The 27,467-nt window shown below is 59.1% G+C and overlaps 3 protein-coding genes across 3 annotated transcripts; 1 reads left to right on the top strand and 2 right to left on the bottom strand.

The window, feature by feature from the left end:
• Positions 1 to 157: 157 nt before the first annotated feature.
• ROBO3 (roundabout guidance receptor 3) lies at positions 158 to 11,792 on the top strand. The gene is made up of 25 exons (XM_068994830.1): positions 158 to 513; positions 2,220 to 2,546; positions 3,261 to 3,418; positions 4,065 to 4,185; positions 4,260 to 4,398; positions 4,963 to 5,090; positions 5,171 to 5,295; positions 5,791 to 5,962; positions 6,053 to 6,264; positions 6,483 to 6,564; positions 6,672 to 6,840; positions 6,927 to 7,093; positions 7,334 to 7,458; positions 7,539 to 7,758; positions 7,839 to 7,951; positions 8,053 to 8,533; positions 8,613 to 8,739; positions 8,820 to 8,923; positions 9,005 to 9,214; positions 9,304 to 9,454; positions 9,523 to 9,690; positions 11,044 to 11,150; positions 11,231 to 11,308; positions 11,382 to 11,489; positions 11,569 to 11,792. The coding sequence occupies exons 1-25, from the start codon at positions 366 to 368 to the stop codon at positions 11,781 to 11,783; spliced, it is 4,155 nt and encodes a 1,384-aa protein (XP_068850931.1). The 5' UTR covers positions 158 to 365; the 3' UTR covers positions 11,784 to 11,792.
• Positions 11,793 to 13,090: 1,298 nt separating this feature from the next.
• ROBO4 (roundabout guidance receptor 4) lies at positions 13,091 to 19,992 on the bottom strand. The gene is made up of 21 exons (XM_068994831.1): positions 19,929 to 19,992; positions 19,763 to 19,807; positions 19,395 to 19,673; positions 19,179 to 19,317; positions 18,975 to 19,102; positions 18,173 to 18,285; positions 17,859 to 18,078; positions 17,649 to 17,770; positions 16,891 to 17,062; positions 16,661 to 16,811; positions 16,451 to 16,578; positions 15,802 to 15,978; positions 15,428 to 15,719; positions 14,856 to 15,343; positions 14,759 to 14,795; positions 14,517 to 14,669; positions 14,217 to 14,429; positions 14,007 to 14,126; positions 13,589 to 13,926; positions 13,334 to 13,471; positions 13,091 to 13,237 (listed from the first exon to the last, which is right to left on the bottom strand). The coding sequence occupies exons 1-21, from the start codon at positions 19,990 to 19,992 to the stop codon at positions 13,092 to 13,094; spliced, it is 3,663 nt and encodes a 1,220-aa protein (XP_068850932.1). The 3' UTR covers position 13,091.
• A 287-nt stretch (positions 19,993 to 20,279) lies between these two features.
• HEPACAM (hepatic and glial cell adhesion molecule) lies at positions 20,280 to 26,507 on the bottom strand. Its single transcript, XM_068994738.1, has 7 exons — positions 26,400 to 26,507; positions 23,826 to 24,167; positions 23,324 to 23,605; positions 23,123 to 23,216; positions 22,480 to 22,553; positions 22,323 to 22,393; positions 20,280 to 22,230 (listed from the first exon to the last, which is right to left on the bottom strand). Exons 1-7 carry the CDS (start codon positions 26,482 to 26,484, stop codon positions 21,943 to 21,945), a joined length of 1,236 nt encoding a protein of 411 aa, XP_068850839.1. The 5' UTR covers positions 26,485 to 26,507; the 3' UTR covers positions 20,280 to 21,942.
• Between the last annotated feature and the right edge of the window lie 960 nt (positions 26,508 to 27,467).

Genomic DNA, 27,467 nt, shown 5'->3' with positions numbered 1-27,467 from the left:
GAACACAGGGACACCCCCATCACCCCGCCCCAGCGCCGCCCTGGCCCGTCCCCCACCCGGGGGGCGGTGCCGCAGGCTGAGCCGAGCCGTGGTGAGCTGAGCCGGACTGAGTCGGGCTGGGCTGAGCCGCGCTGGACTGAGCCGCGTCGGGCCGGACTGGGCTGAACCGAGCCGGACTGAGCTGAACCCAGCCGGACTGAGCTGAACTGAGCCGAGCCCAGCCGAGCAGAGCCGAACTGAGCTGAGCCGAACCGGGCTGAGCCGGATCGGGCTGAGCCGGGCTGAGCTGAGCCAGTCTTAGCCGTGTCGTGCAGAGCCGAGCCCAGCCAAGCCGATCTCAGCCAAGCCGAGCAGAGCCGGGCAGGATGCTGCGGTACCTGCTGAAGACGCTGCTGCAGATGAACCTGTTCGCCGACTCGCTGGGAGCCGACGGCTCCAACTCCTCCTCGCTCCTGCTCGGCATCAACCGCTCCATCGCCGCGCTCCACCTGCCCGATCTGGCCCCCGGTAACGGTACGTGGTCCCCGGTCTTTCTGTCCCCCTGTCCCGGCGTTCCTGCTCCTGCTCCAGCCGGGATGCTGGAAGTAGCCCGCAGCCCCCCAGCCCCAACTGGGACCCCACCAGCACCGACACTGGACTCCCAGCCTGTCCCCTTGTCCCCAAACCGGGACCTGCCCCACGTCCCAGCTCCGGAACTGACCCAGTGTTCCCACACCAGCCCCGCGTCTCCAGTCTGGGACCAGCTCTCTGTCCCCAGACCAGCTCCAGGGAGTGATGTGGTGTCCCTAGATAGTCTCCACGACCCCAAACCGAGACCAGCTCACTGTCTCCAAGTCAGGACTGTCCCGCTGTTCCCAAACCAGTCCTGTGTTCCCAAATCCTGAACCTCAAGCAACCCCTTGTTCCCAAACTGTCCCATGTTCCTACATCGACAGCTGGGACAGATATGGCATCCGCAAATTGTCCCCATGTCCCCAGACCAATCCTCAGACCCCAAACCAGGGGCAACTCAGTGTCCTTCAACAGCCTTCATGTCCCCACACCCATCCCCAGTCTCCAAACCAGGACCAGCCCCAAAACTGTCCCTGTGTGCCCAAACCAACTCCCAGACACAACTAGGAGAGACTCCATGTCTCCAAACCAGTCCTGTGTCCCCAAGCCGATCCTCAGACTGCAAACTGGAACTGGCTCCGTGTTCCCAAACTATCTCTACATTCCTAAACCATCCCAGTGTCCTCCAACCAGCTCCGTGTGCCCTAATCCTCCCCATGTCCCCAAACCATCCCATGACCCCTAGCTGGGACAGAGTGGGGGTGAAGGAGGGGTGAGGGAGAGGGTGTCTGCCTGAATTTTGACTCTGTTTTCAGCTTCTCGCCTCTTTTTTAGTCTGAAAATCCCCCTCCAGCTGGCCCTGGGTGGCTAGTGAGGGGAGGGGGTGTTCCCAAACCCCATAGGACCCCCTTCCTCTGCATAGTCAGCCGGGCACAGGAAGGGGGCTGCCCTGACCCCCTGCTTGTCCCAATTAGTCACTGGGCCCAGCTGCGGCTCCCTCGGTCCCTGCTGTGCCCCCCGGGGGTACCCAGTGCCCTGCAGCATTGCTTCCATCCCCATGGCAGCCACATCCCATCCCCATGGCAACCCCATGGGCACCCCAAATTGCAGCCCCCTTATGCCCACAGCCCGCCCCAGGATGTGGGGGAACAGGGGAAGGGGATGTGGGCACAGATACCTGTGAGTGAGCATTAATTATGCCAGCATTAATGACCATCCATTAATTCCCATGCCCTAGCAAGGGGATTTTTCTGGAACAGCCCCACAACCCCAATATGGGGCTTTTTAAAACTTAAAATTGAGCATTTTCAGCAGCCCAGAGCTCTGCTACAGAAAATCAGCACTTGGCAGCTGATGGAAAATTGGGGAGAATTTAGCCGCAGCCCCATTTCCACAGGGATGCCCAGTTGGAAACTGGGTGGAAAAGGCCATTACTGGGATCAAAGCTGCTGTGTATCACTGGCCTTGCCTGACACCCTCCTGATCCTGCTCCCTCCCCACCGGCACCCACCCCGGCATGGGCAGAGTGGGCTGGGACCTGGCCACGCTTCATCTCACCTCCTGCCTTCCGAGCAAAGCCGGGTCTGGAGCCAGGAAAGCCCCACACAAGCCAAGGATGCTCAGCCCCCCCCAGCCCCCCGTCCCTACCCCTCCTATTTTTCCTGCAGGATCCCATCCTCAGCTGGAGGACACGGCTCCCCGCATCGTGGAGCACCCCACGGATGTCCTGGTGTCCAAGGGGGAACCGGCCACGTTGAGCTGCAAGGCCGAGGGGCGCCCGGCGCCCGTGGTGGAGTGGTACAAGGACGGGGAGCGGGTGGAGACGGACCGGGAGGATCCCCGCTCCCACCGCACCCTCCTCCCGGGGGGATCCCTCTTCTTCCTCCGGATCCTGCACGGGAGGCGGGGAAAGCCCGACGAGGGGGTTTATTTCTGCGTGGCCAGGAATTACCTGGGGGAGGCCACCAGCCGGAATGCTTCCCTGGAGGTGGCCGGTGAGTCCTGGCGGGGTTTGGGGGCGGAACTTGGGGTTCTGGTATCATCCCTGAGCCCAGCCTCCTCCAGTGGCAAGGGGATTTCACATTCCTGGGTTGTTCTGCCAAGCGAAAAGAGGGCAAAAAAAATAAAATAAGGGGAAATAATTGGAAATAAATAAAGTAAGTGAAAAGAAATGAAAATAAATTCAGAGAAGTGAGGAATATTGGAAATAAGTGAAACTAAGTGAAAACAAATGTAAAAAGAAAATAAGTAAAAAGAAATGAAAGTAAGAGTAAGGAAGTAAGTGAAAATGGATGTAAATAACAGGAAATAAATTAAAACATGGAAAAAAGAGAAATTAAATAATGAAAATGAAAATAATTGAAAGTAAGTGAAAATAAATGAGAAATAAAATAAGTGCAAATGAGTGAGAGAAATGAAAATAATGAAGAACATGAAAACAATTGGAAATGAATGAAAATAAGTGAAAATTACTGAAAAGGAGTGAAAATAAATGAAAACATGGGTAAAAAATTAAAAGAGGCGAATATAATTGGAAACACATGAAAATAAATGAGAACAAATGAAAAGACTTGAAAATATTTGAAAATCAAGTAAAACAGATGAAGATAAATTAAAATCTGTTAAAGCCAATTCAAGCCAAAGCAGATGATGCTCCCCACAGCCCGGGGGTGCAGGGCTGGGGACCTGAGCCCGCTGTGTCCCCGCAGTGCTGCGGGATGATTTCCGACAGCCCCCTGGGGACGTGGTGGTGGCGGCGGGAGAACCGGCCGTGCTGGAGTGTGTCCCGCCCCGCGGCCATCCCGAGCCCAGCATCTCTTGGAAGAAGAACGGGGTCCGGGTCAGCGACAAGGACGAGCGCCTGACGGTGAGGGGTGGGGGGTCAGAACTGGGGTGGAGGTGACGCAGTGGAGGTGTGGAATATTACAGGGATACAGGAGGGAATGGGGGTGAGGGGTGTGATGCGGTTGTGGGTGCAGTGAGGATGTGGGGTGTAGTGAGGATCTGGAATGTGATGGGGATGCGATGGGAATGTGGGATGCAGCAGAGAGTTGGATGTGTGATGTGGTGGATACAGGATGAGTTGGGGATGGGGTATGGATATGGGATGCAGCAGAGAGTTGGATGTGTGATGTGGTGGATACAGGATGAGTTGGGGATGGGGTATGGATATGGGATGCAGCAGAGAGTTGGATGTGTGGTGTGATGGATACAGGATGAGTTGGGGATGGGGTATGGATATGGGATGCATCGGAGATTTGGGATGCAATGGAAACATGGGATGTGATGAGTGTGGGTGCAACGGGAATGTGCGATGCAATGAGGATACAGGATGTGATGGGGGTGCAGAATGCAGGGGGGATGAGAGATGAAATGAGGGTGTGGGATGTCATGGAGATATGGGATGCAATGGGGTGTAGGATGCAGTGGGGATGTGGGATACAGTGGGGATGTGGGATATGATGGGGATGCAGGATGTGATAGGAATCTGGGATGAGCTGTACCTCCTGCAGATCCGCGGTGGGAAGCTGATGGTGGCCAGTACTCACAAGAGCGATGCTGGTGTCTATGTCTGCGTGGCCACCAACGTGGTAGGGGAGAGGGACAGCGAGCCGGCTGAGCTGGTCGTCTTTGGTGCGTGGGGATTTAATTTTGGGGGTGTCAGGGAGGTGGGTGCTATCCTGGTGGGACTGACGGCCACCCTGCAGAGCGCCCAGCATTTGGCAAGAGGCCCCACAACCAGGTGGTGCTGGTGGAGGGGACGGCCGAGTTCGCCTGCGAGGCGGTGGGGGATCCGCAGCCGGCGGTGCGCTGGCGCAAGGAGGAGGGTGAAATGCCACTGGGAAGGTGAGTAGGGGGCGAGGGGGGTGGCTGAGGGGCACCAAGGCCAGCCAGGGTTCTGTGGTGCAGCCGAGCAGCATCAGTGTGTGCCAGCCTGGTGTGCTTGGAGCACCTGCCATCCTCATGGCATCAAGGAATTGCATCCCATAACCCTGACACATCCTCTGTCCTCTGCACATCCTGCATCCCTATTGCATTCCACATTCCCATCCTGCCACATCTCCATCACATCCCACATACCCCTTGCATCTCAAATCCTCCTTGCATCCTGCATCTTCTTTGCATCCCAAATCCCAGTCACATCCCACATCCTCACCGCAACCCACATCGCCGTTGCATCCCACATCCCCATCACATTCCACATCTCCACCACATTCCACATCTCCACCACATTCCACATCCCTGCTGCATCTCCCATTTTCCTTGCATCCCAGATTTCCACTGCAGCCATCACATCCCACATTCCCATCACATCCCACGTCCTCACTACATCCCAGCTCCATGGCACCTTACGCCCTCCTGGTGCCCCAGCGCTCTGCTGGTGCCACAGCCTCGCGGGGTTCCCCCCAGGTGGGAGGTGCTGCCAGACAACACCCTGCGGATCAGCCGGCTGCAGGTGGAGGATGAGGGCACCTACACCTGCGTGGCTGATAACAGCGTGGGCAGGTCGGAGGCGTCGGGCACCCTCACTGTGCACGGTAAGGGGGGCCCTGGGGAGCACCCTTGGGTGCTGGTGGAGTGCCCAGACAAGCCCTTGTCTCTCCCCACACTGCTGCAGTGCCCCCCCAGCTTGTCACCGGGCCCCACGACCAGGCTGTCACCCCTGGCCAGAGCGTGACTTTCCAGTGCCAGAGCAAGGGCAACCCACCACCCGCTGTCTTTTGGCAGAAGGAGGGGAGCCAGGTCTGTCTCCTTCCCTTATCCTTGACCCCACACCCAGTCACAACCCCATCCTCATCCCAGTCCCATCACCATTTCTGTTCCATCTTGTCCCTATTATCATCACAATCCCCATCCCAGTTCTACCTCATCCCCATCTCATCCCCATCCCAATCTCATCCCATCTCAACCTCACACCAGTACCAATCTTCATCCCCACCTGTCCTCATCACCATCCCATCACAGTCCCTAGTCCATCCCTGTCCCCATTCCATTCCATTCCATTCCATTCCATTCCATTCCATTCCATTCCATTCCATTCCATTCCCATCCCAATCCCCATCATATTCCATCCCATCCCATCCCATCCCATCCCATCCCATCCCATCCCATCCCATCCCATCCCAACCCCATCCGCAATCTCATTCCCATTCCCACCCCTAACCCTGTCCCCATCTCAACCCCCACATCCCATCCTCCCCCTGCCTCATCCCCCCCACTAATCCCACTCCCTCTCAGACCCTGCTGTTCCCGGGCCAGTCCCCAATCCCTTCCAGCCGTGTTTGGGTCAGTCCCAGTGGTGCTTTGACCATCGTCAACATCCAGCCCAGTGATGCCGGCCACTACCTGTGCCAGGCTATCAGCGTGGCTGGCAGCGTCCTGGCCAGGGCAGGCCTAGAGGTGACGGGGGGTAAGTCCAGTGCCAGTGGAGAACTGGCATATTCAGTGTATGAGTGACACCCACCCCACCAGCCAGCAATTCCCCTTTTTCTCCCTGTAGCACCCACTGGACTCCAGCCACCGGTGATCAGCCTGCTTCCCGCTAACCGGACAGTGCTGCCAGTGGGGGCCACGGTGCGGCTGCCTTGCGGCGTGGGGGCCCACGACCCCCTAGGCAGCGTGGGGTGGCTGAAGGATGGCAGTGCCCTGGTAGGTGTCCAGCCCCGTGCCAGCCTGCTGGAGAACGGCACCCTGCAGATCACCGGCCTCCGGGTGAGCCGGCCCCGGCAGGGGCACCCTTGGGGGTGCTGCAGGGAGGGAGGGGGCAATGGGTGCGAGGGGTGCAGCAAAGGGAGGTGGATGCTCAGGGTGGTGGGTACAAGCAGTGCTGGGGCTCGGGGTTGGGTACAAAGCGTGGTGGGTGCTCAGGGTGGTGGATGCCGAGGTGATGGGTGCTCAGGGTGATGGGGCAGGAGCTCTTCCCCCTGCAGGTGAGAGACTCCGGGCTCTATGAGTGTGTGGCCACCAGCCCAGTGGGAGAGACACGCTGGGGCAGCTCCTTGGAGGTACAAGGTGGGTCATGGAGATGTCATTGCAGCGGGGCCACCGTGGAACTGGGAACAAAGCCACCCCGGCACTGGGAACAAAGCCACCCCAGACCTCCATGCATCTCCCTGCAGGTGATGAATCCAACCTCTCCCTGCCTTCCCCTGCACTTGGTCTCCTCCCTGGGCCACCCTCCACCCCTGTGGTCACCAACGTTACCAAAAGCAGTGTCACCCTGAGCTGGAAAGGGAACGAGGACAGCGGTGCCACCGATGTCACCTCTTACATAGTGGAGGCTTTCAGGTATCACACAAGCCTCTTCTCTGGCTGCAGGGATGATGTGGTGGCCTGATACCACCCTGTCACGAGTCACCCCTGTCCCCTGGCAGCCAGGCAGCGGGTGGCCCATGGCAGACGGTGGCAGCCGATGTGGAGAGTGAGACCCACACAGTGAGCGGCCTCGTTCCCGACTCTGTCTACCTGTTTTTGGTGCGGGCAGTCAACGCCTACGGGCTGAGTGACCCCAGCGGCATCTCGGAGCCTGTGCGCACCCAAGGTGAGAGCCAGCAGTGACATCGATGCAGGTGTCAATGAATCCCCCACCCTTGGGCCCATCTCCGCTTGGTGACACCAGTGGAGGTGCCCGTGCACCCAAAATCTTTGGGTCTATCCCTGCCCAGTGATGCCAATGGAGTTTCCTGTGGACCTCCCATGGGTATGTGGTGTCACCATGGCTTCTTCACTTGGTGACACCAGTGGAGATATCCACGGACCCTCCACCCTCTCATGTTTCCAGCAGACACCAACCCCACGCAGCAAGGGCTGGATCCTGAGCAGGTGCAGCAGGAGTTGGCGCAAGTGGCTGTGCACCTGCAGGAACCTGTGGTGCTGCCGCTGGGCACTGTCCACCTCTCCTGGACCGTGAGTGCTGAGCCTTGCTACCGGTACAGGGCTCCCAGTGTCAAGCATCCCCCCATGCCACCCTTCCCTCGGGTCCTCAGGTGGAGCGCCAAGCACCCTTCCTTCAGGGCTACCGGGTGCTGTACCGGCGGCGCGGTGGGCACTGGGAGGAGGCGCGGACAGTGTGGGCTCCAGGGGAGCGGGGAGCCCTGCTCACCGAGCTGCGCCGGGGCCAGGACTACGAGGTCAAGGTCCGACCCTATTTTCATCACCTCCATGGTCCCGACAGTGCTGTGCGTGCTCTGCGCACTCCTGAAGCAGGTGAGTGTAGGGATGGAGGGGACAGTGTGGGTCCCTGGGGACAACCTGGAGGTGGTACCCCATGTGTCCTCCACTGGCAGCCCCCAGTGCCCCACCACGAGCTGTCAGCGTGGCTGGGAATGGTACCAGTGTCCGCATCTCGTGGCAGCCACCACCGCTGGCAGAGCAGAATGGTGTCATCCGTGATTACCGGGTAAGGGTGGACAGCAGCAGGGATGTGGCAGGTCCACTCTGTCCACCATGTCGTGGTGTCCTTATGGGTGTTCCCCATCTTTTCCTCCTGCTCCCCACCAGATTTGGTGCTTGGGCAATGAGAGCCGCTTCCACATCAACCAGAGCGTGGAGGGGACGGTGCTGGCGACAGAGTTGCGGGGGCTTGTCCCCGGGGTCCCTTACCGTGCTGAAGTTGCTGCTGCCACCAGTGCAGGTGTGGGTGCCCGCAGCGCCCCTGTTCCCATCCACATTGGTGAGACCCTCATTGTCACAACTTGCACCCATGGGTGGGGCATGATGGGGTCACCCACTGCAGTGCTGGGGATGGCTCCTTGGCACCCCGCCGGTGTGTCCCTCTTTCCCGTGTCACTTGCAGCCCCCCTGGTGGAGCAAGATGTGGGGCCAGCAGGTGGGAGCAGCTTGGCTGAGCATTTAGCAGAGGTAGCCAGGCAGCCAGCCTTCATCGCTGGTGTTGGTGGTGCTTGCTGGGTCGTTCTCGCTGCCTTTGCTGCTTGGCTCTACAGCCGCCGCCGGAGGAAGAAGGAGCTCAGCCACTTCACTGGTACAGGGGGGTGCTACCCCTGGGACCTCTCACCCCTCACCCATCACCCATCAGCCACCCACCATCCCTCTCTTTACAGCATCCTTTGCCTACACACCCACTGGTAAGCCTGTAGGTGCTGCGGGGTCCCAGTATGGCCTCTCGCTGCCCTCACCCCCGTCTCTCTCCACAGTCGCCTTCCCGGCTCCAGTGCGCAGCAGCCCCAGGTAACCCCCCTGGCATCCCCTGCCCTCCCCAGGACCCCCAGGGCTGACCACCAGCATTCCCCCACCCCCTCCCCTTGCAGGGCAGCTGCCGGCGGTGGTTACCCGTGGCTGGTGGATGCGTGGCGTGGTGGCGGCACAGCCAGTGCTGCCGGTTGCTTGGGGACCACTGAGAGATACTACAATGGTGAGGGGCCAGCATGGGGCTGGGTGGCTCTGATTGAGGGGGGTCACAACCAACCCTGATGATGCTGGTCGCCCTCCGCAGATGCCGGCATCACCCGTTACATCGCCCAGACGGAGCAGTTTGGAGCAGGGGCTGGTGAGGGGCCGGTTTACAGCACCATCGAGGTTGACAGTGAGGAGCTCTGCACCTTCCCCCGTCCCTTCTCACAGTATGGGACCTCCTATCCTGGGGGTGGTTCTCAGCCCATGGATGCTGCAGCCCCCCAGGTGCCCCGTGGCCGGGCTGAGCACGGTAGGGTGGTCGGATGGGTGGGGGCACGCATGGGTGCTTGTGGTGCGGTGCCCTCCCCACAGCCCCCCCAGCATCCCTCCTTGGCACAGGGGCCAAAGCCAAGCTGGGGCAAGCAGTGAAACCGCCGGTGGTGAGCTGGACAGAGCTGCTGCCCCCGCCGCCCTCAGCCAGTGAGCTCAGCCAGTGCACCCAGGAGGAGGAGAAGGAGGAGGAAGAGGAGGATGAAGAGGCAGCTGGAGGGTGAGTGTGAGGGCTTGGGGGCTGGGAGTGCTGCCCCCAGCACCTACCCTGTGGTTTCCACCCTGCAGGCTGGGGATGGAGGTGTGGTACCCTGGTGAGGACATCCCCTGTGCCACTGCTGCATCCTCACCCACCATCTCCTCTGGCTGCCGTTCCACCGCCACGCTGACACCGTCACCTCGCACCACGGAGGACATTCCTCGCCTCCGCGACTTCGATAACTCCCTCCTGCCCCGGTAGGAGATGGGCCTTGCTTGGTATGGCCGTGCCATTGGGGTCTGGATGTCCCATTGGGGTCCAGATGTCCCATCGAGGTCCAGATGTCCCACCATGGCCTGGGTGTTCCATCGCAATTCAGCCATGTTGTCACTACCCAGCTCTGCCATGCCATCGTGGTCCAACAGTGTCATTAGGGTCCAGGTGTCTCATTGGGGTCCAGATGTTCTGTTGGGGTCAAGATGCCCCACCACGGTCCAGATGTTCCATCACAGCCCAGCCATTTTGTCACTATTTGGCTCTGCCATGCTCTCATGGTCCAGCCATGCCATGGAGGTCCAGATGTGTCGTCCGAGGCCCAGGTGTCCCAGTGAGGTCTGGATGTCATGCCCAGTCATGTATTCATGATCCAGTTCCGCTGTTCCACCATAGTCTGGCCTTGCCACTGGACTCTGGATCAGGGCCTGGATGTCCCACCATGGTCTGGGTGTCCCATCACAATCCAGCCACATTACCATGACCTGGTCCTGCTGTGCCACCATGGTCTGGCCATACCATTGGGGTCTGGATGCCCCAATGGAGTCCAGATGTCCCACCATGGTCCAGGTGTCTCTTTGTGATCCATCCATGGTGCCACCATCCCCCCCTCCTCTCCAGCTGTGCTCTGACCGTGCTGTCATGACGCATCCATGACACCATGGGCTGACTGGGGTGTTGCAATACAGCTGCATCATCACTGGACAGGTGGGCCATCATCATCCAGCTGTGCTGTTGTGACCCAGCTCTGCCATGATCCGCCTGTGCCATCACAATGCTGGCATGTCACTGCATCCAGCTGTGCAGCTGCAGTCTAGATGTCTGGCTGCAATCCAGCTGTGCTATGACCCAGCTGTGCAGCTGCAATCAAGCTGCATGGTTGCAATTCAGTTGTGCCATGACCTAGCTGTGTCATGGTTTAGCTGTGCAGCTGCAATCTGCCAGTGTGCTTGCAATCCAGATGTGTGGTGATCCAGCTGTGCCACTGAAATCCAGCTGTGTGGCTGCAATCCAGCTGAGCAGCCTCTATCCAGTTGTGCTCCAGATGTGCCATTGCAGGCCAGCCATGCTATCACAACCTTGCCAGGCTGTGGTCCCCACCCTAGCTGTGCCATTGCTGCTCCCCTTTGCCAGCCCAGCTGTGTGGCTGTGATCCAGCTGTGGCACTTCTATCCAGCTGTGACGCTTCAGCCCACCTACACCAGTGCCATCCAGCTGTGACAATACCACATGGCTTTTCCTGGCTCTGGCACAGCTTTGTGCCAGCACTGTGGTGGCCGCTGAGCCCCCATCCCGCTCCCCCCACCCTGGCTTCACTCCACCCCCCTCTTTGCCAGGAGACCCCCCCATGGCGTCAGCACCCCCCCACAGGCACCCAGTCCCTCGGTGACTCCGGATGCCAGTGAGGGCCATCCACCCCGAGCCCGCTGCCCTCCTGGCACAGGTGAGCCCTGAGGGGCCAGTTTGGGTGGGTGGGAGCCTCACTGGCTATCGGGGGGGCTGACGCTGCCATCCCCCACCCAGGGAAAACCCGCGGGGTGATCTCCAAAAGTCGCCTGAAGCCCAAATGCAGCCGCTACCGCCGGGAAAAGCAGATGGGAGGTGAGTGGGAGGAAAAAACAGGGAGTTCAGGAGGCTCAGGGGAGCTCAGCCCTCTCCTCTCCCTCTGCCGCAGACCTGCCGCCGCCGCCGCTGCCGCCGCCAGGCGAGACCCCCGGCCCCTCTCCGGAGCTGGAGCCAAGGGGGACTGAGCGCAGGGTCACCCATCGCCCGCCCCGCGGCGGTAAGCCCGAGCCACCCATCGCGCGACAAAAGGGCTGGGGTGTCACTGCCGAGCCCCAACCTTGTCCCCTCCCCTGCAGATGAGGTCATCCCCTACAGCAAACCCTCCTGCCTGCCCCGCGGGCAGGTGTCTGGCAGCTGCTCCACCACGGGCAGCATCTCGTCCCGCGGCTCCAGCAGCTCCCGCGGCCACGGCTCGGGGCGCAGCCGGACGCCGGGGGACCGCGGCGAAGGGACCGGCCACTGCCGCCGCCCAGGGGCCCCGTTTCCCTGCCCGCCGCAGGAGAAGCGATAGAAGGGAGGGCGAGTCGGAGACGGAGTTGGGAACATGGGGATGGGAACACAGGGGACGTGGAGGGATGTTCTTTAATTTCTGAGTGGCTCTATGGAAATAGGTTGCACAGAGCTCGCGGCCAGTGGGCATCGGCGTGAGGGGGGACAGGGATGCTTGGGGTGGGGCAAAGGTGGTCACAAGGAATGAGGACCCTGGGGAGGAACAAGGATGCTCAGGAGGGACAAGGAAGATGCTCGGGGAAGGATGTGAACCCTGGGGACAGAAACAGTTGGGATAGATGAGAATGCTGAAGAGGGGTGAGGACTCTGGGGAGGGATGAGGAGGATGCTTAAGTGGGGCAAGGATCCTGGAGACAAGGATGGTTGGGAGGAACAAGAATACTGGGAAAGGACAAGGATGTCTGGGAGGGATGAGGTGGTTGAAAGGGATGGGGACAGGTTTGGGGGACAAGGACACGGCAGATGGATGAAGGTGCTGGTGAAGGACAAGGAAGGCTGGGGGACAAGGATGCCTGGAGGGAAGAGGACACACAGGAAGGACAAGGATTTCCAGGGGCTGAGGATTGCTGGGGGGAAGAGGACACTTGGGAAAAACGAGATTGCTTGGGAGGGACAAGGACAGCGGTAAGGGACAAGGAGGATGGTTGCAGTGGGGATGAGGGGGATGAGGACAGTGGGGAAGGACAAGGACACTTGGCATGGGGAACAAAACAACTGGTGAAGGAAGAAGACGCTCAGGAGGGCTGAGAACCCTGGGAATGAGGATGATTAGGAGGGACAAGGAGACTCGGAGGGAGCACAAGGCCACTCAGGTGGCTTGGGAAGGATGAGAACACTTGGGAGAGACAGGGGTGATCAAGGTGGGACAAGGATGCTGAGGAAGGACACGAACTATCGGAAAGCACAAGGACAGTTGGAAGGAATGGAAATGATCAGCAGGGATGGGGATGGTCAGGGGGTCAAGAACCCTAGGGAAAGACAAGGACATTTGGAGTGGACAACAGTGCCTGGGCTGGACTAGGATAGTTAGTGGGGATGAGGATGCTGGGGAAGGAGGAGGACACTGAGGAAGGACAAGGACACTTAGAGGGGATGCAGACTCTTGGGGAGGATGAGGATGCTGGGGAGGAATGAGGAATTTGGGAGGGGGTGGGGACACTGAGGAGGGATGGGGACACTGTGGAAGAGGAAGGACACTTGGGAAGGACAAGAACGCTGAATAAGGAGGGACACCCACCCACCCACCTTTGTGCCACCCACCCTTTGTGGGTGGCTTTTCCTAGTAAAGAGCCCCTGTTTGGGGAACCGCCTAATAAAGCTGGATTTTAGATGAGCCAAGGGGACTCTGGCCTTGCTGTGTCCTGCGCCCTGGGGACTGCCACGCTCCTGTCCCTCCTGTCCCCAGGTCACCACCTTCCCTGGCCCAGGGGCTGCCAATCCCTGACCCCTGGCCACCTGGAAAGCAAAGGAAACATTTTCCAACACCCTGCAACAGATGACACTCCTCACCACCCCCAGTGGCCACCACCCTGGCATTGGGGCACTACGCACCATTCTGTGAGCTACCGTTCATGGCTACCTCTGTCCTGATTCTCTGTGGGACCTCCAGCACTTTCCACCAGTCCCAGGTGGTGGTGGGGACTCTGGGTGGGAAGACCTGCTCCAAGGGTGATGGTGGAGGTGAGGGACCTGCAGGGAAGAAGGCAACAGATAGTGGCATCGCCATGGTGTCATGATGGAGCTGTCTTCCTCGGGGAGCTGATGATGCTCAGGGTCAGAGAATGGGTCTAGGGACCCTTCACTCACCCCCATAATCCCCGTCGGTGTCCTCAAGGCTGCAGCAGAGGCCATCAACAGCCACGGCCAGTGCCCGGGCAAAGCTGGCGTCCAGGAGGAAGGAGCCGTCACAGGAGCTCACCAAGCTGCAGCGGGCACTGGCAAAGTTGTCCTCTGAGACAGACCCCCAGCCGTTCAGCAGCGACCCTCCTGGCGAGCCCCTCGTTGCTGTACGCTCTTCCTCCTCATCCTCTTCTTCCTCCTCCTCTTCCTCCTCCTCCTCACCTAGCTCAGAGGCTGTTGGCCCATAGATATAGCCATAGGTGTGCAGCGGTGAGAAAGACCGTGGTGTGGTTGGTGCTGGGGGTCTGTGGGGAACACAGTGGGGGTACCGCTGGCACCAGGGGATGCTGCCATCACGGGGGAGTCCCAGGGGGATAGGGAATACCTGCAGCAGGTAGTGTCCTGGTCCATCTCCAGGACCTCAGCCACCTGCTGTTGTGTGAGGACCCCGTCACTGAAGGCTGGCGAGAGGCGCCCGGTGGTCGGGGACGTGTCCTTGGGGTACCTGGTAGCCAGGAATATGTCCCTTGGGTGACTGGTCTCCAGTGACCTGTTCCTGGTGTGGCTGGTGGCTGGGGACATGTCCTTGGGGTACCTGGTGCCCAAGAATATGTCCTTCTGGTGACCAGTGACTGGGGACACCTCTTCGGGATGTCTGGTGGCTGGAGATGCGTCCTTGGGATGTCTGGTGGCTGGAGATGTGTCCTTGGAATGTCTGGTGGCTGGAGATGCGTCCTTGGGATGTCTGGTGGCTGGAGATGTGTCCTTCGGATGCCTTACTGCTGGTGACACGTTTTCAGGGTACCTGCTGCACAGGGACATGTCCCTTGTGTGCATGGTCACCAGTGATGGATCCCTGGGGCTCCTGGTGGCCTGACACATGTCCTTAGAGTACCTGGTGCCCAAGAAGTTGTCCCTGCGGTGCTCGGAGACTGGTGACATCTCCTCAGGGTGCCTGGTGACTGGAGATGTGTCCCTGGGGCACCCAGTGGCTGGCAATGTGTCTTTGGGATGCCTCAAGGCTGGTGACATGTTTTCAGGGTACCTGCTGCACAAGAACATGTGCCTTGGGTGCGTGGTCAAGGGCACGATGGTGCCCTGGGGTACCTGTTGGCTGGGGACATGTCCTTGGCATACCTGGAGGCCAGGAACTTGTCCCTGCAGTGCCGGGTGGCTGGGGACATCTCCTTGGGGAGCCTTGTGCCTGGGGACATCTCCTGGGGGAGCCTTGTGCCTGGGGATGTGTCCTTTGGGTGTCTGCTGGCTGGGGACATGTCCTTGGGGTGCCTGGTGGACAGTGACATGTCCCTCTGGCACTTGGCCACTGGTAATGGGTCTCTGGGGCACCTAGTGACCAGGGAGGTGTCCTCAGGGTGCCTGGTGGCCAAGACTGTGTCCCTCTGGTGCTTGGTTGCTGGTGATGGGTTCTTGTGGTGCCTGGTGGCTGGTGACATGTCCCTGGGGGTCCTGGGGACTGAGGACACCTCCTTAGGATGCCTGCTGGCCAGGAACATGTCCTTGGGTTGCTCAGTGACCAAGGACATGTCCCTGGGGTTCCTGGTGGCCGGTGACACATCCCTGGGGTTCTCAGTGACTGGGGATGTGTCCCTGGGGCATCGCATGAGTGGAGATGTGTCCCTGGGGATCCCAGTGACTGGGGATGTGTCCTTGGGATGCCTGGTGACCAGAGATGTGTCCCTGGGGTACATGGAGGCCGGGGACCTGCAGGTGCAAGGGATATGTTGGGTTTTGCAGCAAAGGGTGGGGTTGCAGGGCACCTGTGTGGATGGGGACACCCAGACTCACCGTGTCACTGGCGGGTGCCAGGCATGGGGTGGCCTCGGTGGTGTCACCGGTGACCTGGTTACACCAGAAGCCAGTGAAGTGCTGCCCCGACGTGGTTTTGGAGAGCTGAAGACTGGTAGCTGTGGGTCTGTGCTGTCCATCACGGCAGTGACCGTGTCACCCTCATGTCCCCTTTGCTGAGGCCGCCTGGCTGCCAGACCAAAATCTGTCCCCCACTCGCCTCCACTTCCAGTGACAGGGATGTGGCTGGGGCCAGCTGTGAGCACCGGGGTGCTGTGCACTTGATGAAGCTCTGTGTGGGGAATGACGGACACAGAGCCATGGGTCATGACCCTGGTGTCCTCCATGTCCCCCCACGTGCCCCCCACACCCACCTCTCTTGCGCACACGCTCCCAAGGTGCTGGGTTTGGGGTGCTGGGTGAGGTATGCACCCCGGGGTGCCCCCCACCGCAGCACCCCACGTCCCTGAGGGGTGATGGGTGCTCCCCACGGAGCCTGCTGTGGTTGGGGGGCGTGGGGGGACCAAAGCTCGGCGGCTCCAAGGAGAGGGCTGGAAGAGTAAGAGAGGTCAGGGCACCCATGGGGCCATGTGTCCCCTGTCCCCTCTGTTCTTGGGTCTGTGTGTCCTCAAGTCCTTGCTGCCTGCAGACAGGCAATGGGGGGCACCACGGTGGGGGTCCCATAGCACTGGGGGTCCCAGGCATAGGGTGGGGATCTTGGGTACACTTTGCTGGTCCCATAGCACTCTCTGAGGGTCCCAGGCCCAGGCTGGGGGTCCTGTTGCAGCAGGTCAGTGTTCCATGGAACTGGCTGGGGATCCAAGGGCATCACATGGGATGGATGGGAGTCCCATGGCAGAGAGTGGGGGCTCTATGGCACCAGGTGGGGGTCCCAACCCTAGTGCTCACTGGAGGGGTGGGGGTCCCATGGCAGTGGGTTGGCATCCCAGTCCCCACGGGGCTCACTGGAGGGGTGGGGGTCCCATGGCAGTGGGTTGGCATCCCAGTCCCCACGGGGCTCACTGGAGGGGTGGGGGTCCCTGCCATCACTGCCCAGGAGTCGGCTGCTGAGGCTGCTGCTGCTGAGGTTTCGGGGGGCACAGCTGGGTTTCCAGGGCCCACCAAGCCATGGTGAGTCACCAGCCACCAGCCTGCAGGGCAAGAGGTGCTGTCAGTGCATCAATCCCCACCACACCAGGGACCTGCTGTGTCTCCTACCCCGTGGCCTCTCACCTGTGGCGAGCTGTGGCGTCCTGGCTGGCACGACGTTGGCAGACGAGGAGGAGGAGGGCCAGTAAGGCCAACCAGAGCATGGAACCAGCGGCTGCGATGACAGCAGGCTGCTGCAGTGCCTGGACCACCCTGCTGCTCCCCACTGTCAGCCCTACAAGGGTCCCATCAATGTCACTTCATGTCACCACCTTGACCCCCACCCCCACCCCACCTTGCTCTCCGTCTCCTACCCAGGACACCACACGTGGCATTGCTGGGAACCCCCAGCCCTGCGCTGTTGAAAGCTGCCACCTGGACACAGAATTCGGCCCCAGGGTGTGGGAGGAGGGTTTCCAGGCGGCGCGTGGCTCCGTCCACTGTCCTGTTGGTGGGGCGCTGCCAGCCCTCACCCATTGACCAAACCTGGCAGGCACCAAGAGGATGTGTCCCCTTAGATGATTAGCCTTGATGGCCCCCCTTTAATGGACCCCCTGTGGAGGGACCCCCTTGGATGCACCCCCTTGGATGCACCCCTTCAGATGAACATCCCTTGATAGACTCCTGTTGATGGATTCCCCTTGGATAGACTCACTTGGATGGGTCCCCTTAGATGAATATCCTTGATGGACTCCCCTCGGAAGGACCCCTTTGGATGGGCTCCCTTGCATGCCCCTAGGATGGACCTCCTTGGGTGAATACTCCTTGGATGGACCCCATTGATGGATCCCCCTTTGGATGGACTCTCTTGGATGAATCCCCTAGGCTGGACTCCTTTGGATGAACTCCCTTGGGTGCCAATAGACAGATGCCCTGGGATGGACCTCCACCTTGGTTGGCCCTCTTGGATGAATTCCCACGTTGAAACCCCTCCTGGATACACTCCTTGGATGGTTCCCCCCTTGGATAGACCCCCACCTTTGACAGGCTCCCTTTTTAGATGGATCCCCTTGGATGGACCCTCCTTGGCCAGAAGACCCCAGCCCTACCCCCTTGCCCCATTGCCCCAAACCTGGTAGCCACGGATGACACCATTGTGGGCTTCAGGAGGAGGTGGCTCCCAGCTCACGACCACGGTGCCGTTCCCTGTCTCAGCCTGGCTGATGGTGATGTGCTGGGGTGCTGCACTAGGCACTGCCGGGACAGGGTTGCTAAGACTCCTGGGACCCCCAACCGACCTCCCCATCCTCCACCCAGGCATCCCTGGGGACACACGGCGTACCTTCCTCGGGTATCCAGAGGTGCCTGCTGTTGCTGTCTGAGCCCTGGGTCCCTCCAGCGTAGGGTCGTACCTTGAACTCGTACTTGTAGCCCCTGCGGAGTGCAGGGATGATGGTGCTGAGCTCCCTGCCTGCGTCGTGTTGGACCCAGGAGGTGGTGACTGGGAATAGGCTGCGGTACAGCACCGTGTAGCCCACAGGCACAGGCACCGGCATCAGCATCTGAAGGGGATGGGAAGGATTCCAAGTTAAGGTGGGACATGGGGCAGTGTCCCATCCCACCCCTCCCCTGGGGGCAGCCGAGCATCACACCGACCTGCCAGCGGAGCTGGACAGCAGCAGTGGGCAGCGCAGTGCCGTTGTCCAGGTGCAGCCGCACAGCCAGCAGGTCCCGTGGTGCAGTCTCCTGCTGGCCCGTTGCCAGCCGGTCTGTGAGGCAGAAGAAGACTAATGGCACCAAGGTCCCCTGACACCCACCTCAGATACCTGTACATGGAGATGCTGGTGTCTACCTGGATGGACCCACTCAAATGGACCCTTTTGGACAGTCACCCTTTGATGGGCCTGTCTTGGATGGACATCTCTTGTATGGACCCCTTTTGGATGGGCCCCCTTGGGGACATGGGGTGGGCCCCCATGATACACCCCTGTGATATATCCCTCTTAGATGGACCCTTTGGATGGATACCTCTAGTTCTATCCCCCTTTAATGTACTTCCACCTTGCATAGACCCCCTTAAATGGATCCTCTTGGAGGAACCAGGTTGGCTGGATCCCCTTTAGGTAGGTGCTCTTGAATGAATCCCCTTCAAGAGGACTCCCACCTCAATGCATTTCCTTAGATGGATCCCCTTACATATACCTTCTTGGATGCAACCCTTGGATGGATCCTGTTGGATGGATGCATTTAGATGGACCCACCTTTGGAAGTGCCACCTTTGATGAATCCCCTTAAATGGATGGACCTTCCTTTGATGGATGATGGATGCCCTTGGATGGACCCCCATGGACAGCCTCCCCTTGGATGACCCCGTTAGATGGACCCCATTAGATGGATTCCCTTGCATGAACCCCAAGATGCCTGTGATGGTGGAGGCCACGGAGGTCCCACCACTGACCCTCCACATGGAGGAAGGTGGTGGCAGCGGCGGTGCCCAGCTGACTCTGTGCTGTACACACGTACGTGCCGGCATCGGCGGACGTCACGGCATAGAGGCGCAAAGTGTGTTCCCGGTCCACCTCGTGCCTGCGGGTCAGCAGCTCTCCATCAGCCTCAGCCCCTCATGCCAGGGATGGGACACCTCCCCCCTGCCACCACCTACCTGCCCCAGGGCAGGTCACCACGCTCCTTGTGCCACTGCACCTGTGGCGCTGGGTCACCTCGGGTGCTGCAACCCAGCTCCACGGTGCTGCCAGCCACCGCCACGGCATCACTCGGGTGCCGCACAATGCTTGGCTTCTCTGCAGGGGGACATCAAGGACATGGCACCATGGCTGGGTGTGACGTGCCCACCACCCGTGGGAGACCCTTGGCTTACCCAGCACGGAGACGCGGGCACCCCGGCTCTCCCTCTTGCCTGCCGCATTGGCCGCCACACAGATGTAGAGACCGGAGTCGCTCCGCTGCGCTGATGCCACCTGCAACTTCCCCTTGGTGACCATGTACCTGTCACCTACCAAGTCCAAGGTCACCCCGTCCTTCTTCCAAGTAACGTAGGGCTCAGGGTACCCCAAGGGGGGGACACAATCCAGCTCCAGTGTTTGCCCCGCTGTGGTCACCAAGTCACCTGGCTGCAGGCGGAAATTGTCCCGCAGCACTGTGGTAGGCAGGGCACATTGTGGGTGGGGGGAACAGGATTTTCTGGGGTCTCCCCACCTGCATCACCCACCCACCAGGCGTCCTTACCAGCTGGAGTTTGGGGTGCCGTGGCCACGCTGGGGAAGCGGCAGCCTGTGGGGTGACAAGGAGATGGGGGGATGCCAATGGGGGCCCCAAGTGGGCATGATCTCAGATCCGGGGTGGGGCAGGGGGCAGAGTTAAGTGGATTTTGGCCCCCATGGGCTGCACTCACCTCCGTGGTGCAGGGCGGCGAGGCAGAGCCCCAGGCCCAGTGCTGTCTCCCAGCCGCCCGCCATGCCGGCCCTGGCCAGCCTTCCCGTTTCCTCCCGAGATCCCGGTTCCTCCCTGCCAGCACCGGGGCTGGATCCGGCTCCCGGATGGGGGGGTACAATAGCCGGATGCGGGGGCCGGGAAATGCCGAAGGGGGGGAAGGTGACGGTGAACACAAACAGCTCAGCCATCCTGTGGCAGTGGGAGTGCCCGGCCACGGTGGCACCGGCAGCACCCGGAGACAGTGGAGTGGGGGACACCAGCGGTTAATGAATTTAATTAGTCAGAATAAATTCCCCTCTTCCTTCGCCATGTTCAGAGGAAGACAAATTAAGAAGAAATGGGCTCTCAGCTGAGGACACCATCAGTAGGTACCAGAGGGAACAGTCCAAGGTCTCACAAGCACTTCAAGTGCCAGTTTGAGTGCCAGCCAGGTGCAGTGGGTTTGTGTGGTCTTAGCTGTCAGCCACCTCTCGTGTGTCCCCACACCCTGGGGGGCCCCTGTCCCACAAAGACACCCAAGGGTGCCACCACCAGACGGGTAGTATGTTTAGTTTATTGGTTAGTAGTGCACCCCAAGCGCTCCGGGGTGCCCCGGCACCCACCCCAGGTGCCCCAGGGCCCGGCTCGCTTGGCCAGCCTCTCTCTGCTTTTCATCCTAAACCTATTTCCCATGAAGGCCTGGGGAGAGACAGCGTTGTGTGCCCCAAAACCGGGGGATTTTCACAGAAAATCCTACCGTGGCGAAGGGGCAATGCTTGGGCCAGGGCTTCCAGCCCACATTTGGGGGACATTGCAGCTGGGGAGCTGGGGGGCAGGAGGGAGCCCCCTGTTCAGACTGCCTGATGCATGTGTGCCCTTGGGCGAGCTTGTGTGCCAGTGCGTGTCCCGCTCCACGCACGGGGGGTGTGCCACGGCGGGCGGGCACCGCTCTCTTGCACACGCGTGTGCACGCACGGTCGCTGGGCGTGCGGTGTGTGTGCTCCCTGCGTGCGTGTGCACGCTCCAAGCATGCTCAGCTGCTCGGTGCTTGCTCTTCCCACGTGCACCACACGCACTCTTTGCACACTCACTGCAGGCTCCACGCGTGCCCTGTGCCAACACTGCGGGTTCACTCTTACGCATGCTCTGAACACGCTCGGCTGCTCGCTTTGTGCACACTCTTTCACACACACCGTGCACACTCAGCGTGTGCTTTGTGCAAGCGCTGCACACACCCTCTCTGCTCACGCTCTTTGCGCACTCACCGCACGCTGCACGCATGTTCCATGCAAATCCTGTGTGCAGGCTCACTCCATGTGCTCCATGCACGCTCTGCACGGACTCTCTGCACACTCTGTGCACGCTCGGAGCGCACACCCAGTGCTGGCACACTCACAAGGGCCATGCAGGTTCAGTGGACGCTCTGCACACTCCGCACATACTCTGTGCACGCTCTGGGCAGTCTCAGCTGCACCCTCCACGTGCGTTCTCTCCATGGGCTCCACATGTTCTCTCGCATGCTCTGTGCATCCTCTCTTTGCACGCTGCGTGCACACTTGCTGCACACCCTCGTGCCTGCCCCATGCATCCTGCGTGCACACTCCGGGTCCCCTCCTGCACACTCCGTGCGTGCTTTCCCTGTGCAGTGCTTGAATGCCCTCTCTGCACGCTCCATGCACACCCTCTGGCACACTCTCTCCGTGCACTGATTGCATGTTCTCTCTGCACACACGTGTGCTTTCTGCACGCTCCCTGCACACTCATCCCGGCGAGAAAGCCATTAAAGCGATGCCCCAGGAAGATGCGGGACGGAAGAGGGAAGCTCTGGGTGAGATCAATAGGAAATTAGTGACTTTACGCCGAGCGGAATGATGCCCAGTGGTGGGAGCAGGGCTGTGCCGGTGTCCCCGCTTGCTCGGTGGCAGAAGCGTGGCCGTGCTGGTGTCCCTGCTTGCTTGCACGCTGCCACCAAAGCGCGCACAGTCCCCCCCTGCTCAGGCACTGATCTCCACGGCGTTGGCCTCTTCCTGCTCCCGAATTACGTGGACGCCGGCAGTCCGCAGCAGCCGCGGAGCGCCGCGGGAACGTGCCGGCGAACCCGGTGGTGACCGGTGGGTCCGCGTCGAGGCGGGTGAGCGAGCTGGTGAGCGATGGTAACGACGAGTCGAACGCCCCACTGGTCCTGGTGAGCGACCGGCTGCTGGTACTGGTGAGCTGGTGTAACCTGGTTCAACTGTGCCACGGGGTTCAGGTAGCGAATCCTCCTCCGCCTCTGGTGAGTCCTGCCAGAAGCCAAGAGCAGAAAAGCGTGGGACATGTGCGAGAGCCTGTGCCGGGATGCTGCCGGTGTGCTACTGGTGCCACTGGCTCTCACCTTGTCTTTAAGGATGTATAGAGCCACTGGGTTCTTGCGCTCGTGCTCGCCGCTCCGTGGGATGCCTTCGGCTGTGTGGAAGCAAGGTGCTGCTCACCATGCCAGGAGCATTGGTGTTCCCCCAACCCGCCACCACCACGCTGAGGCCGGCACTCACCATCGTGCTTCAGGCGCTCCTCATCCTGCTCAGTGTAGTCAGAGGTTGGTTGTGTCTCCGCTTGTCGCTTCTCCCTGGGAAGGGATAGGGGATGGGGCAGCACTGGCATCATGTTAGAGGCAATGGGGGGACTGCCTGTGGCTCATCCAGGGAAGGGTCAAGTACTGCAAGGAGGGAGAGTTGGGATGGGATGGGACAGGATGGGATGGGATGGGGCAAGATGGAATGGGATGGGGTGGGATAGAAAAGGATGCAATGGAACAGGATAGGACGAGATGGCATGGAATGAGATTACATGTGATAGAATGGAATGGAATGGAAATAGAATAGAATAGAATAGAATAGAATAGAATAGAATAGAATAGAATAGAATAGAATAGAATAGAATAGAATAGAATAGAATGGGATAGGAGAGATGGATCAAGGTGGGATGGGATGGGATGGCATGGCATGGGGTAGGATGTGTCAAGATGAGATGAGATGAGATGAGATGAGATGAGATGAGATGAGATGAGATGAGATGAGATGAGATGAGATGAGATAGGATGGTATGAAATGAAATGGAACAAAACGGGATGGGACAAGACAGGATGGAACAAGATGGGACAACCCCCTTTGTCTCCCACGTTATCCCCACCCGTACTTCTTGGAAGGTTTCCAGCAGGCACAAACTGTCACCAGGGTGACAAGAAGAAAGATGCCGCCCGTGGACAGGATGATGTAGAGAGAGCTCCGGCCTGGAGGAGAGGAATGAAGGGGGACAACCCCCCAAAAATTTTAGCTGGAAGCATCTGCAAGGGATGGCCAAGCCTGGGAGTGCAGGAGGGGAGAAGGGATGGCTTACGGTAAACAGTGAGCTTCACAGGGACACTGCGGCCATGGCTGATGGGGTTCTCCACCAGGCAACTGTAGACATCGTCATCAGCCATGAGAACACGGGTGATGGTGAGGATCTTCTGGTCAGGAGAGAGGAGCAGGCGGGAGTCGTTGCTCAGCGGCCGCCCGTCCTTCAGCCAGGTGTAGGTGGGTTTGGTGCCATTCTCGTGTGAGCAGTTGAGGGTGAAGAACTCACTGAGCTCCAGCACCGTTGAGGAGGCCACCAGCACTTGTGGCTTTGAGATGGGAACTGTGGGCAAGCAGGGGAACCATGGTGATGCCATGTCTCAGTGGACAGATGGGCTCAGGGGACGGGAAGAGAGACATCAAAACCCCACCAACTTGGCTGCATAGGGTGGTTGAAACCCCCAAAACCACCTCCCAGTTGGAGAAAGCCCTCCCAAAATGTGGTCAAGGGAAGACATCCCATGGATAACCCAGTCTCCACTGGATGTCCTTCTTGCCCTTACTGTCCACGGTGAGGTTGATGGTCTTCTCGCCGGTGAAAGTGTCGTCGGTGATGGACACCTCCACCTCGTAAGCGCCTTCATCAGCCAACTGCAAGGGGCTGATGAGCAGCGAGCCGTTCTCCAACACCCGGATGCGGTCGCGGTAGTCGGGCCGTAGGTTGCCAATGATCTCGGTGCCAATGGACTGGACGACGGTGACAGGTTTGTCCCGCTTCAGCTGCCACTTGACCACTGGCTTGTCAGCGCTGGCGCTGGCATAGCGCACCGACAGCAGCGCCGCTTTGCCTGCCGTGCCACGGACTAGTGGCGTGGGGCTGGTGATGTTCACCCCTGCCAGCAGACCTTGGGGTAGGGAGAGACAGGGGGGTGCCGAGCATGGAGAAAGCAGGGAAACCCCAAGCTGGAGTTGTGCTGAGCACCCCCAAGGTGCCCAACTTGGCTCCATAACATTTGCAAAGACACACGCATGGCCCTGAAACTGTGCGAGGGGTAGGAGCCCTCCTGCACTCAGATCAGTGCAACGTGTTGTAAAAATCAAAGAATCACCCTCGAAATTGCTTTGGGCATGGGAGGTGGGTCAATGCAACCCTCTGCAAAGATGCGTTATCACCCCCCAAAGCTGCATTGGGGGTGGGAGTGCTCCTGCAGTCAGGTCAATGCAAACAACCCTTCTCAAAAATGCATGCATCACCCCAAAAATGCAAGGAGGAGATGTGGATGGCACACCTGCTGTTGCTGGGTTAATGCAATGCTCCGCAAAAATGCATGTGGTGCCCTCCAAAATGTGCTGGGCTTGGGCAGGGGATCTCCTGCACCTGGGTCAATGCAACCCGTTGCAGAAATTCATCTATCACCCCCAAAAATGCAGGGGGAGTGCTCCTGCAGCCAAGTTGATGCAACCATTTGCAAAAATGCACTCATCACTCCCAAAAATGCGGGGGGTGGGAGGTAGGTCGAGGCAACCCTTGGCGAAGTTGTATCATTGCCCTGCAAAAGCTGCTTGAGAAGTGAGAGACACCAGTGCTCGGATCAGTGCTGTGCAAAGATACCTTAATTCCCCAAAAAATGGTGTGGGGGAATGATTTTGTGTCCCACCCTCATCCCCATTGGATGCTCCTGTCCAGACAAAGCCCCCTCAGATGCAAAACTGCATCACGGGAGTCGGTGCACGTGCATTGCTCCTCATCGCTGGTTTCAAGCCAAAAAAGGCAGGGAAAAAGTGTAAAAACATGATTTTTTGGGGGGAGGCGGCTCCCCAGAACATTCTTCCTCCCCAAAATACCTTAGCATCCCCCTCTTGACATCCCAGAGATCCCATCCATGAACCCCCCATACGGATACCGTCATCCGACAGCGAACAAACCCCATATTGAAGAGGAGGGCAGAGTGGGAAAACCAGCTGGGCAGGGTGAAGAGGGAGCAAGAAAGGCCTTAAACAAGCCCAGAAAGTCATGGGACCTATTGGTATGCAGCATCCGTCCGTCCGTCCTCCCCGGCAGTGCCGTGCTCGGCCCCACAAACATGACCCGACTCGCCAAAATTAGGGGATCCCCCCACAGGGAAGGCCAAGGCATGGGATGAGGATGTGGCTTTTAATGCATCCTCGCCCCCTCCCCGCGCATGAAATCGCTGCTCTTTAACTGTTTCTTCCCTTTTTTTCACCCCATTCCTAATTTTTTCTCCGCTCTGGATAAAAAATTTGGGAGCTTGTTAATAAATCAGGGAACGTTCCCTTTTCCTACAGCATCCTTGGCTTAGGGATGGAGATTTCCCAGCCCTTTTCAATGGCTTTTGTCAAAAAAAGCCCACCAAAAATCCTCATTTTCACTCTATTTTGTGGCACAAATGCCAATATTTTTTTTTTAAATGCCCTGCAGCATTTTTTGAGTGCCCTGGCCGCAGCCCTGGCTGTTTTTTAGGGTCTAAATCAAAGCCAGCAAAGAACCCAGCTGGTTTTGTTTTGCATCCATCCTCCCCATCTGAAGGGAAATGGGGCCTCCCCAGGACTGCTTTTGGGTGCAAGCTTTGGTAAAATGGAACAAAATTGTTGAAGGTGATTTTCTGTGTTGCCAGGCCTGGGATGGGGCAGTTTGGGGCTCATTGAACTCCAAAATATGATAATTTAGACAATAAATGATGGAGAAAACCAGGGTTGCAGTGGGATGAGGCAAGCCTAGAAATGGGGTGAAAAATGAGTTTTTAAGAAAAGCTGAAGAACGGGTAGGAGAAAAGATTTGGAGATGGTAAAAAATGAGGAAAAAAGGGGGTTCAGGGAAGAAAAAAAAACTGGGGAGAAGCTCAGGGCGGGGACGGTGCCAAATCCTCCCCCACATCAGGACCCGTTTGGCTCCAGAAAAGTGTTTTCCCCAGTTTTCATTTCCTATTTTACCCCCTTTTTCCCAGCTCCCAAGCAGAGGGTACACGCGACAGCGCGACAACCTTCCCTCCAAACCCCCCCTTAGGGTATCACCACCCTCATCACCCCCCCCCCCCCGGCCCTCATCCTCCATCTGGATACCCCCAAGACCCATGGAAAAAACGGGAAAACCGTGGAAAAATGGGAAAACTCCCTACCTGCGTGCAGCGCCAGAAGCCAGGTCACCGGCAGCAAGCAGGGGGGAGCGGGGTGGCCCCGCGGGGCAGCCAGCGCTCCCCACATTTCGGGCAGGCTCGCCCCCCGAATCACTCCGCTTCCCCACTCTGGGCACGTCCCTCGGAGCTCCCGGCTTGGCGCTTTGCCCGGCTAATTTATTTTTTTCCCTTCTTCTTTTTTTTTTTTTGTTCTTTCCTTTCTCAATAGAGCCCTGTGTCCTGGTGGCTTTCGCCTCCTCGGCGGCCTCGAGCTGACATTTATTTGAGGAAAAACCACTCAGATTTGCAGTTTTTCCCCGGTTACAGACCCCCAGTTCCATGTTTTCCCAGTCCCCGGGACACACTTGAGGTGGGGGACATCACCCCATCGAGCCCAGCTAAGGTTTGCCATCCCCTCTGCAGACAATCCAATGGGATTTTGGGCTCTGAACACCCCATTAATCTGGGGTTTTCTTTTGGAGAGGTATTTTGCAGAGCTGAACCCCCACCCCAAAGGAGCTCCCCCCCGCTTCTTTTTTTTTTTCTTTCCTCTTCCCAGGCTCTAAAACGAAGCCCGGTGGCATCCAGGCTTCATTCCAACTCCATGCCAATTAGCGCTAGTTCCCCGGGCATCGCTGAATAGGGCAGCGGGATGTGAGGCAGGACGCCCGGAGCCATTTCCCACCCCCTCCCGAGCCCTGCCAAACTCATCACCCCAGTGAGACACCGCCCACCCCCCCCGGAGGTTTTCTGGCCCCCCAAAGGGGTCGATGCCTCCAAGCATCCTGTCCCAGAGGGAGGGAGATGCTTTGGAGGAGACACGTTATGGGGAGATGATGCAGGGGAGGGGTTTGGGGGATGCTGCAGAAAGAGGCTTTGAGGGAGTTTTGGGGAAACATTAAGGGGGGCAGACTCGTGAGGCAGATGCTTTGGGGTCACGCTGTAGGGAGGTGCTTTGGGGAGGCCCTTGGGAGGATGCTGTGTGGAGACGGGATACTCGGAGGGGGCCAGGGATGCTGTGGGGGACACTATAAGGATATTTAGGAGCGATTTGCAGGCGGATACCGTGTG

The sequence above is a fragment of the Aphelocoma coerulescens genome, chromosome 24 (assembly GCF_041296385.1).
Source record: "Aphelocoma coerulescens isolate FSJ_1873_10779 chromosome 24, UR_Acoe_1.0, whole genome shotgun sequence".
NCBI classification, from domain to species: domain Eukaryota; kingdom Metazoa; phylum Chordata; class Aves; order Passeriformes; family Corvidae; genus Aphelocoma; species Aphelocoma coerulescens.
This window is presented reverse-complemented; position numbering and strand designations above follow the sequence as displayed.